The sequence below is a fragment of the Camelus bactrianus genome, chromosome 18 (genome assembly GCF_048773025.1).
Source record: "Camelus bactrianus isolate YW-2024 breed Bactrian camel chromosome 18, ASM4877302v1, whole genome shotgun sequence".
NCBI lineage: Eukaryota > Metazoa > Chordata > Mammalia > Artiodactyla > Camelidae > Camelus > Camelus bactrianus.
The window spans coordinates 3,178,158-3,190,421 of NC_133556.1; the positions used below are offsets into that span (position 1 = coordinate 3,178,158).

At 58.3% G+C, this 12,264-nt stretch overlaps 1 protein-coding gene across 4 annotated transcripts in view; it reads right to left on the bottom strand.

The window, feature by feature from the left end:
* The window catches only part of RADIL (Rap associating with DIL domain), a 53,060-nt gene that overhangs the window by 13,906 nt on the left and 26,890 nt on the right, over positions 1-12,264 (bottom strand). For all 4 annotated transcript variants that reach the window (XM_074345591.1, XM_074345592.1, XM_074345590.1 and 1 more), the window contains 3 exons: positions 6,811-7,058; positions 5,324-5,956; positions 3,195-3,232 (listed from right to left, as the gene is read on the bottom strand). In XM_074345591.1, coding sequence (XP_074201692.1) covers positions 3,195-3,232; positions 5,324-5,956; positions 6,811-7,058 — 919 coding nt within the window. The remainder of the gene's footprint in view (positions 1-3,194; positions 3,233-5,323; positions 5,957-6,810; positions 7,059-12,264) is intronic.

A 12,264-nucleotide genomic window follows, 5' to 3' on the forward strand; every position in this document is an offset into this window, starting at 1 on the left:
CAGGACCTCCAAGAAACATCAGCGCCCAGCAGCCGCTGCAGCACTAGTCACAGCGTCCAAGGGGTGGGGCCAAGTGAAGGTCCACCGACAGAGGGGTGCATAAAGAAAATCTGGCTTATAATACAATGCGACATTGTGTGGCCTCAAAAAAAAGAAGGAAATCCTTCAACATGCAACAACAAGGATGAACCCTGAAGACTTCATGCTCTGTGAAATAAACCGATCGCAGAAAGACAAATACTACATGACCGCACTTACATGAGTATCTCAAATAGTCAAACTCCCAGAATCAGAGAGAACTGTGGTCACCAGGGGCTGGGGGGGGCAGAAGAGGGAAACTGCTCTTGAACGAGCATGAAGTCTTGGTTACACAGGGTGGATGAGTCCTAAAGCTCCGCCCTGCGACGCGTGCCTACACGTAGAGGCGCTGTAACGGGCCGTTTTCACGTTGTGTTCTCACTCGGCAAAATAAATAAACATAGGCCAGATCAAATCAATGGTGTTCCGATACAAACCATTTTTAAAGTCCATTGGGGATGCCTATAGAAGAGAAATTATTACTCTTCTGTATTATTATTTTCTTATTACTGAAAACAAAATCAAATGCATTTTTGCTAATAAAAATTAAGTGAAAATGAAAATAATTCAAAAAACTTCAAAAACAATTCATGAGTCGAAGATATTTTAAAGTATGTATTTGCAAGAATAAGGAAATAATAAAGACGTTAATGGAATAGAAATCAAAGAAAAAGTAAACAGAAATAACAAAACTGGTTCTTTTAAACAGATAATAACAGACAAATGTCTGGGAAGAGAAACCAAACCGGGGGCTGGGGGGAGGGTGTAGCTCAGTGGTAAAGCACATGCCTAGCATGCACAAGGTCCTGGGTTCAATCCCCCGTACCTCTATTAAAAAAATTCTTTTGATTGAAAAAAAGGAAAAAGGAAAAGACAAGAACACTATAGGAATCAAACAAAGGGCTATCACTACAAATATATTTGAGATAAAAAAGTCACAAGAGAATATAACGAACAATTTTATTCCAACAACTTTGAAAACACATGCAATAGATAATTTCCTAGGAAAGCAGAAGTTACCAAAATCAACACAAGAAGAAACAGAAAACTAAGCCGTAATCATTACAGGAATGGGAGCAGCAAACACAAGCACGGCCCAGATGCTTTTCCAGGTCACTCCCAGGGACCTCACCTCCGACAAGCTGACTCAGAGAACCGAGAACAGAGACAGCTGCCCAATTCACTTCTGCAAACCTTGCTATGAAAATCAGACAAGGACAATACAAAACATAAATAAATGCATAGGCCACTTTTACCTATGAATTCAGATGGGAAAACCCCAATTAAGGTATCAAATCGCATCTCACCATGCTAACAAAACTAACACCCGTGAAAGATTTAATCCCAGGAATCCAGCTGTGGTTCAGAAAACCTCTGAATGTGGAACCCACACGCACAGGTTCAAGGGGAAAGCGTGTGACGGCCATAGACGCAGAAAAAGCATTCTGTAAAACCTAACGGTCATTCACAATTTTAAAATCAGCACACGACATAAGACCCGAAGCAAACGGAACGAAATGTTCATGTTGAATTCCAGCGTGAGTTCAGGGATGATTGATGTATTCTGTACTTTTCTGTATTTTGGAAGTGATTTATAATTTAAAAGTAAAAATAAAAAAGAGCATTCACTAGGGATGGACACAGAGCTGCTTTAGGCCCTATGAGCACAAGTTCTAGGATACACAGAATGAGCGGGAGCTGCTGAAGGCAGGCCTGGTTCCTCCCGCATCGGGGCCGCGCCCCAGCAGATGGGCGCTGGTGGGGAGCAGGAGCTCAGGAGGACGAGGGTGGGGCCAGGCACCCCGGAGAACCCGGCTCCATCACCTCCAGGGGACCAGGCCAAGAACAGCTGCCTCACGCAAACGTCCCCTCCCACGAGGAACCTGAATGATGCAGGACTCCGCGGCCTGAAACGAGTGCCCCGCCACCCACTACCGTCGAGCTGGGGGCCGAGCCCAGGTCTCCCCGCACAGCCCTGGACTTCAGGGCTGTGACTCAGGGCACAGGCACATGGCGTCGCTCTGGCTCCGGACGCCAACAGAGCACATCTGCGGGTGACAGGAATTCTGCTCAACTCCCAGCCTGGCGGGGCAGCTGGGGGCCCAGAGCTTCACTGTTGGGACCCAGGCTCCCATCTCCCGCCTCCATTGGAAGGAGGGTGGAGATGCTTCCTCCTGCTCCCCTCACAGGACCGCGGGTGGAGGGTGCATGCAGGCAGGCCCAGCGGCGGTGAGCTGTGGCCACGGACCATCCTCACATGCCAGCTCACATAACCAGGAATGAAGCAAACCCCAACAGATGCGGCGGCACGACTGAAGGCCCTGCCAGCCCTGAGCCCACGACAGTGACCGCGTGCAGCCTGGCTCCTCTTGGGCTGTCACCATAGGTGCATGGCCCTAAAATGGGACAGGCGGTGTGGCCCCTGCAGTGCGCACACACATGACGGACCCCTTCCTGGGGGCTGCTTTCCCGCGGCATCTGGGTGATGCTTTTAGGCTCCGGCGCAGACGCGGCACAAGGCTGGTGCCTTTCGCCGTCACTAAAAGTCCACGGTGCGGACACAGTGGCCGCTGCCATGGGGCGGCGGGCTGCAACCACCTCCTGTGCTTACAAACGAGCCGCACAAACGCATCTCCAGCCTCCGTGTGAAGGCAGTTCTCCATGGTGTCCGCTCAAGGGCAGGCTGGCTGCTCACAGGATACGCTCAACTTTATTGTTAATGCCAAACGGCTCCCCAAGTCCCACCTTTGGGGCATAAGAGGAGAAATAGTGCTTTCTGTGAAACAGACACTGGGGAGCAGAAATGTACTGCCTGACAGCAAAACCAGGAGTTGTACGTCTCCCTAAAGAGGCCGGTTCGCGTTAACAGAGTAACGATGGCAAGTGAAGGAGGGGAAGGCTTCCGAGAGGGTCTTGCCCACAGTCTTACAGATGCTGAAGAAACTCCCCCAGCACAGAGCCCCCCGGGTGGTGATGAAGGAAGTGGAAACAGCCCTCCGGGGAAGGAAGGACAGTCTGACAGAAGCAGGAGGCCGACCCCAGAGCTGCGGGGGCCCTGGCTCTCAGCTCCTCGGGGAACCAGCTGCCTGGGGGGGCGGTGAGTGACGGATACTTACAGGTGCGCCTGCTTCTCTGCCAGCTCTTTGGTTTTCTCCTACAATCACGAAGGGGGAAAAAAAGCAAACATGAGAAAAACAGGATGCCGCGGGATGTGTTCGGTGAGAGCAGCACGGACAGAGGCTGCCCATCTGCGCAAAAGCACAGCAGCCCCGTTCCAGGCATCCCGTCCTGCGCCACTCGCTCTCAGCCACCCGGGGAAGAGTGTTTTTCAGTTTGATGTGATTTCCTTCGCTGAATGTGCCCACGCATTTCCTGCGAAAGCAGTGCTTCACGGCCGTCTCTCTTACATAAGCACTGGCCATTTTAGGAAGGGTAAAGACAGGTCAAACGAGTATCGGAATGAGGATTCCAGCAACACCCTTGTGGCTAAGCTTCACACGCGCAGTAACAATGGGCAGCCCACGTGTGCTTGAATGTTTATGAACATGTTCAAATGTCCCAATAGGGCCTCAGGTCAAGCCAACATTTTCTGCCCCCTTTAATTAAGAAATCCTTCTTGCTTCAGCAACAAGTTATCTGGCTAAGTGTAGCCCTACTTGTGACCCTCTCACCGGTCTCCTAAGATGCGCACGTTGGTCAGGAGTGGATGAGAAACCCAAGCATGGAGTGGAGAGAAGGCTGCTGACGCCTCGGAAACACACAGACAAGTGAACCTCAGGGGCTCCGACAGACCAGCCTCGAGGCTTCTCAGTACCACAGGGGGCAACCCAGGCTCGAGACCTGGATAGGGTGGTCCCCCTCACCGAGCCTCAGTTTCCACGCTTGCACAGAGGGTGGCGGTGACCCCAGTGCACAGCAGGGAAACCGAGGGCTCCGGCGGGACGCGGCTCTCCCCCCAGGAGTCACTGACACTCCACTGCCACGGCATTCTCCGCTGAGACGCGGGACACGCCACCGACGTTGTCAGGGTTGTTGTGAGGATTAAATCAAACAGCATCCGATTTACCAGTGAGGGTCTGCACAGAGCAGGCTAAGGAAAGGACAGTGATTCGTGTGGAATTCAGAGTGTCTAAGCCTCAGGCCACTAGGTCACCACCCACCCAGACGCAGTCAGGCATCCACCCTGCAGAGTGCGGCTACCCCCGCACACAGCTGCAGGGAGGGGAAGTGACCACACACGCCCAGTGCCACGCGGGGCCCCGGGCACGCGGCTCGGATGCAAGCGACGCACACAGGCTGCTTGTACCGGCCTCTGGGCGTGGCCGCCCTCAACGGTTCACTTCTAAAAAGCTGAAGGCATTTTAAGTGCAGGTTTCAATCTGAGGGGCCGCGCCGGTGTCCGCACAGCCCAGGGCTTCCCCTTCCTCACGTCTCGGAGGTGGGGGGCCGCGGCGCGGCACTGCGCCTCAGGGACCTGCTCTCCCTCAGCCGTCATGACCAAGACTAAGGGGGTCTCTCCGAAGGACTGTGTGTGACTACCAGCCATCTTTTAGGTCCCAGGGAGTCCGGCCCATGGAGAGGCAGGAGAGGGTGGGGGACTGAACGTGCGGGGCTGCAGCGCTGGCTCTGGGCCTGCGGACAGGCTGTCTGCGCCCAGGCACGAGGCCCACCTGGTGCTCCCGCACCCAGGGGCTGCGTGGTAGTGCCTGGAGTGCGGGGGGGGGGGTGCCACCCACACGCAGTAGGGGAGGCCAGGGATGCTGCCCAAGACCCCACAGCACACAGGTGGCCCCACAGCAAGGAATTCTGCCTGGACCTGCAAGATGCTGCGGTCCAGAGACCGTTCTGGGGGATATTTCAGTCCACAGTGTCGACAAGATCTGGCCCCATCACCCCTGACAAGGGATCTGCAGGGGAGTGTTAGCAGGGGGAGGAAGCGGGGGGCACCCAGGCCACCTGGGGGCTGGCAGGGCTGGGCCAGGCCAAGGGGAGGGACATGGGACCAGAGCTTGCGAAGCCATGGCCGACCCCACAGGGTGACGGGCCACAGCCAAGACCCCGGGCTCCCTCGGTGGTCCTGCCCCCTGACCGCCGGGCGGGCAGGGAAGTACAGACAGGCAGGAAGGCTGGTCTGGGTCAGAGGTGGAGCTCGCCACGTCCACCCCAGGAGCCACAGCCCCCGCCTGCCCCCTCCCCCCACGGCTGAGGCACCCAGACAGCAAGCCGCCCAGGCCCCGCCACTGACCCAGACCGTCTCGCGGATCGTCTTGGCTATCTTAAGCAGGAGCTGCCCGAACGAGCCCGGCTCAAGGTGGGTGGCCGAGTGCTGGACACAGAGGCAGAGGAGGAAGGCAGGGGTCAGCTTGTGGTCATCGCCGCCCGGCTCGACCAGCGTCATGATCCGCTGCAGCAGCGTGTCCTCCATGTCGGGCTCGAACTCCAGGTGCAGCGGCCGCGGCCGGGGGAGGGCGGCCCGCTCGGAGGCCGAGGCACCCCGGGCCCGGAGCACGGTGCCGCACATCCGGCAGCTCTGCGGCACAGCCCGGAGGCGGGCCAGTGCCTGGGCGGGCAGGGGCTGGGCCTGCGCCGGGTCCTTGAACAGCAGCAGGTAGTAGAGGCCCAGGGAGAGCAGGTCCCCGTGGCGCAGCGCCACGGCGCAGCCCCCCACCTCCGAGAAGTTGACCGACACAGGCGCCCCAGGGATGGGCTCCAAGACCAGCCGCGGCCCGGCCTGCTCCCCGCCCGAGGGCTGGCGCCGGCGGATGGTGCAGTGCAGGGGCAGGATGTCGGGGGCCGCGAGGTTGATGCTGGGCTTGCTGGAGGGGGTCCTCTGGCCCACCGTGTGCCGCTCCCGGTTCAGCACGTACACCAGGCTGTCCTGAAATGCAGACACCAGGCCTCAGGGGCAGGACACCACTTGGCGCTGCCGTCAGTGGTCCCTGGCACCTAAGCCTCCCTGGGCCGCCCACCCAACCTGCTGCTCGCTCTCAGCCCTCCCACTGGGCGCCCACCCATCCCCAGGGGAAGTTCCAAGGGCAGCCTCGCTGGCACACCATACACCCAGGGTAACTCCAGTTTTGAGACGTGAGTGGCCAGACCAGGGTGGACCTGGACACAGGTGCCAGTTTGCAGACCCAGCCAAACCCACCCAGGTGACTGTGACGACCCCCTGCTCAGGACCTGAGCAGCAGAGCCTCCCTACATCACAAAGGGTATGTGTGTAAGATGGAGCAGGAAGTGGGGTGGTGACATGTCAGCGCCAAGGGCAAGACCCCTCAGGCCAAGACGTCTCCACAAGGGGCATGCTCGCTGGAGTAGGAAGAGGGCCTCCTCAGAGAAAGCTGCCCTAGGGGCCCCGAGGGTACGCCAGGCCCGAACCCCAGCCTGCGTGCGCCATCGCCCAGGCACCTGCCACCCTCCGGGGAGGCTGCAGACTCCCCCAAGGTCAGGCAGGAAAGGGGAGGCTGGAAGGAGCCTGGTGCTGGGTGAGACCCGCACTGGGATCGGTCAGCAAGGAGCCAGGGGACCCCTGCACAGGGCCCTGCTGTCTGCACGGAGAGAATGCTCTGGAAGCAGAGTCTGGGGAGGCCCCCACCCTTCTCTAGAGTCTAGGACGGGCCCAACGTGGTGGTCCCCTCAGCCCACTGTCACCAGAGCAGCCGCAGCCCCCCAGCCCCCCTGCTGACTGGGCCTTCCATCTGAGGAGCTGGCCGAGGCGGGAGCTGGGCTCACGTGCTGCTGGCTGTAGCCCTGCAGAAGGAGCAGGTGGGGCGACTCGTAGAGGGAGCAGCGCATGGTGTCCTGGCCAGGCTCCTCGGGGCCCCGGGCGGCGTCCAGCAGGGTGGTGGCTGAGCTCAGGCTGGTCTCGCTGACCGTGCGGCGCAGCCGGGGTAGAGGGGGGCTCTGAGTACCCCCTGAGGCTGGGGCTGGGGTCCCCTTGGCGCGGCTCCGCTGCAGCCTCCGGGCCTGGGCGTTTATCCCTGAAACAAGCAGCGCAGGGTAAACGGAGCCCGCCCCAGGCCCACCTCCAGGCCCTGCTCAACTCAGATCTCATGGAGCTGCTCCAGCACTGGTCACCGCTCTACCAAGCAGGCCTGGAGGAGGCCACAGCACTCTGCCCCCTGATCACACCCTCGAAAAGCTTGGGCACCTCCAGGACTCCCCTGAAGGCCAGGAACCCCAGCCGTCTGCGTCCCCTGGTGCCCTACAGGAGCCAGATGGGGTGCCCTAGCTGAACCCCCGCCCCCTGCCTCTGACCAGCCAGCACCACAGCCTCCCCCCCCCCCCGGACACCAAGCCCATTGCAGAATCTACTCCACCGGGTCAGCGTGCTGGGGGCACCGTGGGCATCACTCCAAAACCCTGACCATCAGCCCATCCTGTCCTGGCAGTGCATGCACGTATGCTCTAATTAGATGAGACGAGAACCATTCATCGTCCCCCCAGTTTACACGGAGGAAGCAGTCAACTCCCCACGTCATCCCAGCCCACTGAGCTGGCTGGTCTCCACCCAGAACACGGCTGCTCTGTCTGGGCTGCCTCCAAACCGGCCAGGTCAGAGCGTGTGCACACACACACGTGCACACACAAACACAACTCATAAAGCCTCCTTCTACACATCGAGGACACGCTCTTTTAAACTAACAGTGCATGAAAGCTGAGAAGCCCCTGGAAGTCACGGGCACCCGTCTCCATCACCACACCGTTCTCCCCCGCCCCCCCGCCCCCTGCTGACCCCAGGGCTTCCCTTCTGAGCCTCTGCCGGTCCCCTCACACAGCCTCCTTCGGCAGCGGCCCTTCCTATAGCCATCCCAAACAGAACCAGACCAAGCTGGAGGAAGCGAGGTGGGCGGAGGGTGCTGCCTTACCGGGAGCTGGCCGACCTGCCTTCCAGAAGAAAGCCTGCTCCTCTGCAGCCCGCGGGGGCCGGGGCTGCGGGAGGAGAGCCGCCCAGACGCAGTGCGAGCTGTCTGCCCGCTGCTGCAGGGCCCGCCAGCGACTGCCAGGCAGGGAGCAGACGGGGGCTGGGGGAAGGGGCCGGGGGAGGGGACTGCAGGGGAAGGGGAGCAGGTGGGGCAGGGGCCAGGCATGGAGGAAGAGGTGGGGGTGGGGGCGGGGGCGGGCAGAAGCCAGGCGGGCCTGCCCCGCCCCACGCACGGTCTCACCACTGCACAACCATGGGGCCATGCCTCCAAGAGTACTTTAAAAACCAGTCCGAAGCAATGTTCTTGCCCCAAGCTTTCCCTCCACCTAGGATGGAGCCGCAAGAGAGGACGCCCCTTCCAGGACCCAGACCCTCTCCTCGTAGGCTCCTAGGGGCCCCCAGAGGCCCTGGACGAGGCCCGAGCGGCCAGGGCCAGCGTCCCCTGGGACTGCAGCAGACAGGTGTGGGCACAGGCTCGCAGCAAACTGGACACAACTCCTCCAGCTGGGGTCCTGCACTCGCTCGCAGACGGCCCCACCCCGTCCACAGCAGCCGTTCTCCCCAACCTGTGCTCAGCTCTGCCCTGGAGTTAGAAATAGCGCCACCCGGTCCAGCACCCTAGGCCCCTCCATGGAGGCGGGCTGGGGCTGTCAGGAGGGAGGTGGCAGCAGCTCATGGCCACGGCCATGGGCCGCCAACAACAGCACAGCCAGCAAGCATGCAGAGCAACCCACAGTGCACAGAGCAACCCACAGCGCCCAGCAGACTCGATCCGTGCACACCCCGTTGTCGGCACAGCCAGGAGAACCGTCACACGTGTGTGGACACCTGTGCGGGGACATCCACTGAACCACACGAGACCCTCCGCGGGGACCGTTCACACACAGGAGGGACACGCGGCAGGGGAACAGGGCCCAGCGTGACCTGGGGCCCTGGGTGGGGAGGCAGGTGGGGAGTAGCCCTAGGGAATGAGACCTCTGTTTATGTGCCTAAAACAGCACATGAAACCCCACTGCACACGACTCATGGTTTGCAAACGTGACATAAAGCTATTTTTAAAAATATACAAAAGGTACATAGTCAATTCAAGAAATGGCCAATGGCCACCCCACAGTGGGGAGGGACTGAGCCGGGGGGTGCGTTACACAGCGCACTGGAGCTACAGGACCTGTGCAGTGTCACACCCTGCACGTAACAGAACGTACTTCATATGTAACTTTGTGTGATGTTTTACTCACTTTATTTTTAAAAATGCAAATGTGATTAAAAATTTTTATGTCAACTCTAGAAGGTAGGTACCCAGTTACATTCTCTATAATTTATTTTTTTTAACTTTCTTAAAGTGAAAATCATAAATTTTCGCAGGCCTCCCACACGTGCACAGCTTTCCGGCTGCCTGGGGGGCAGGCCAGGGGACCTGGCGGGGGGGCCCCGATGAGGCTGCCGGAGGCCACCCTGGTCCCAGTGAGCAGCTCCGAGGAGGGACGTGGCTTCCAGAGGGCTTACCAGGATGCCGCCCCTCCCACCCCCGCCACCGCCGCCAACGTCTGGTCTTACTTCAGTTTCGCATCACAAGATCCACTGAGCTTGGATGGAGGGTGGACAGTGGGGGACGGTGGCCTGTGGGGTGTGAGTCTGGGGTGCTGAGTCCAGGGTCTGCGCACGGGATCTGGGGCATTAGTTACAGTGGAGCTAGTGCCAAGAACAACGTCACCCCAGCAGCCTCGCTACCACCAGCTCGAAGGAAATTCTTTGACAGACACATCGCAGAAAAGCCACTGTCCCCCGGAGAAGCGGCGCTCATGGAACAACAGTGAGTGGGCAGCAGCGATCTCCCATGGAAAGTTCTTCATCTTAAAGGAAAGCGCCCGACCTTGCCCCTGGGTGCAGGGGACGCGCTCCGGGGCTGGGAGGCCAGGACACGTCCATCTCTCCACCACACTTCCACCGTGAGCTGGGCTGGACTGGCCCGTCACTGGACACTGTCCTGCTACCAGGTGACTGGGGTCAGCGAGGTCAGAGGTTCACCTGGTTCTCCGAGTCTGAGGGACACCCGAGAATCTGTATTTTGTAAAAGCTCCCAGGAACTCAGCAGTCAGGAGAGGCGCGGCTGCTCGGGCCGTCTCCCTCCCCCAAAGCCCTGACTGTCTAGAGAAATCCCGCAGGGGGGAATCAGAAACCCACGGAGCCTCAGAAAGCACACCCAGTTGAGAACCTACCATCCTTATCTGCGTTTTCAATGTCTGATTCTCTTCTGCAGGTGAATGTCTGTCAGCTCCCGGGAGCGTGGCAGCAGTGAGGCTCCCTCCTGCCCGCTGCACGAGGCACGCCTCGTTTTACCGCACTTCACAGATGCTGCGTTTTACAAATCGAAGTTCTGTGGCACCCCTGCGGCGAGCAGGTCCATCGGCACCGTTCCCAACAGCATCTGCTCACTTGGAGTCTCTGTGTCACACTGCGGTGACTCTCGGAATACTTCAGACCTTTTCATCATTTTTATATTTGTAACGATGACCTGTGATCAGCGATCTTTGATGTCACTATTGTAATTGCTTTGGCATTTTTTACAATAAGGTATTTTTAAAGTCGTTCCCCTAGACCCGATGCCCTTGCACCCTGCCAGGCTACGGCGCAGTGGGAACGCCACTTCCCTGCACGGGGACCTGGGAAGTCGGTGTGCCGCTCTTTACCGAGGTCCTCGCTCTGCCACGGGGTCTCAGAGGTGCGCCTGCGTCTGCTCTCTGGTCAAAGAGCAGAAACACGCCCAGCAGAGGAGTAAGAGGAGAGGCTTCTGTGCCCTGACCCCACTGCAGGACACACACGGGACCACCCTGCTGCCCAGTACTGGGCTCCAGACCCAGAGGCACAATGACTACTTTCCCACAATTTAAGAGAATAATACAACCAGGAGATACTCTGAAACAACCCTTGCTCCTCTTAAAGGAATCATGTTAAGTCACAGGCCCTGATGGGAGGTTCAGGGTCTGCCCTGCCACTCCTGGACCATGTGTCTCTGACATGGGACCCAGGAGGGCCCTCACCTGCACAAGGTGTAACTGTGAGACAGGAACAGTGTCCGCTCACAACGGCCACGTTTCCAGGAAGGGGCTGAGCTCCCCCTTCCCGGCAGGGGCTCTGGCTCCCTCACCCGTGGCCCCCACTGGACTGACACCCGCCAGCTCTCGCCTCTGCAGGGCAGGGATCCGTGTTCCTTATCCCCTGAGCAGAGGCAGCCGCCCGGGCTGGGGAGGAAGAGGCGGGGGGCAACCCCCCGGCCACACGGTCTACACACAACCCTCCCCCCTCCGCAAGGAGCAGGTGCGCACAGAGGCCAGGGCTCTGGGTACTAGGGCGGCAAAATTAACACTGAAAGTAGCTGGCAGCTGCCATCAGGGCTCTCGGCACCAGCTCTACGCTAGTTCCAGAACAGCACTGGAAAGAAAAACACCGCTCTTTTCCTGAACGTCAGCAAGTTCAGGACAACAGATTCAACCTGCAGCTTCTAGCTCCAATGCTGTTTGCGCTTCTCTCCCAGGAATCTGAGGGTTTGCAACCATGTATACAACTTGGGAGAGTTTCTGTTGCTCACACCCACACCAGGGCTGGAGGAGGTCTCAGAGATGTGGTTCTGATCGGCGATGAGGGGACAGATGTTCCTGCCTTGGGATGTTTTGCTAACATGGAGGACACAGACATCCCTAATAACAGCTGGGGTTGCTCTGCAGTAGTCACTGTGAAATTCAGAGGTCAGATCTGCCTTAAAGAGGGCTTTTTAAACTGGAATGCCTTTTCTGGGTTAGCAAAAGCTGTGGGATGAAGCTCTAAGTCAGTCAAGCAACCCTCAATGTTACCTTGAAGTTTCCTGTATTTGAAAACCCACCTGAGGACGGCGAGCACTAACCGCTCCGCGGCCGGCCTCGTCCGGGGCACTGCGCACTTAACTCCATTTTATCCTCACAATAAACCCTGCAAAGGGCCTGCAGTGAGATGGCAATGTTACCTGCCTTCTTATGGTCAATCCCACCACTGACAAATAAAATTCTTAAAAAAAAAAAAAAAAAGGTCTATCGTACCCCCAGCTCCCGTTAGGGACACAAGGAGGCCTGCTGTGGAGGCCCTGCGCTGGAGGCCCCAGCTAGTACAATAAGGGAAGAAAAACACGTGAAAGGTAGAAGAATTTCAAAGAAACACATTCCTAATTACCTTGCAGACAATGTGACTGTGTACATAGTAAATGCAAAAGAATCTACAGATGAACTATC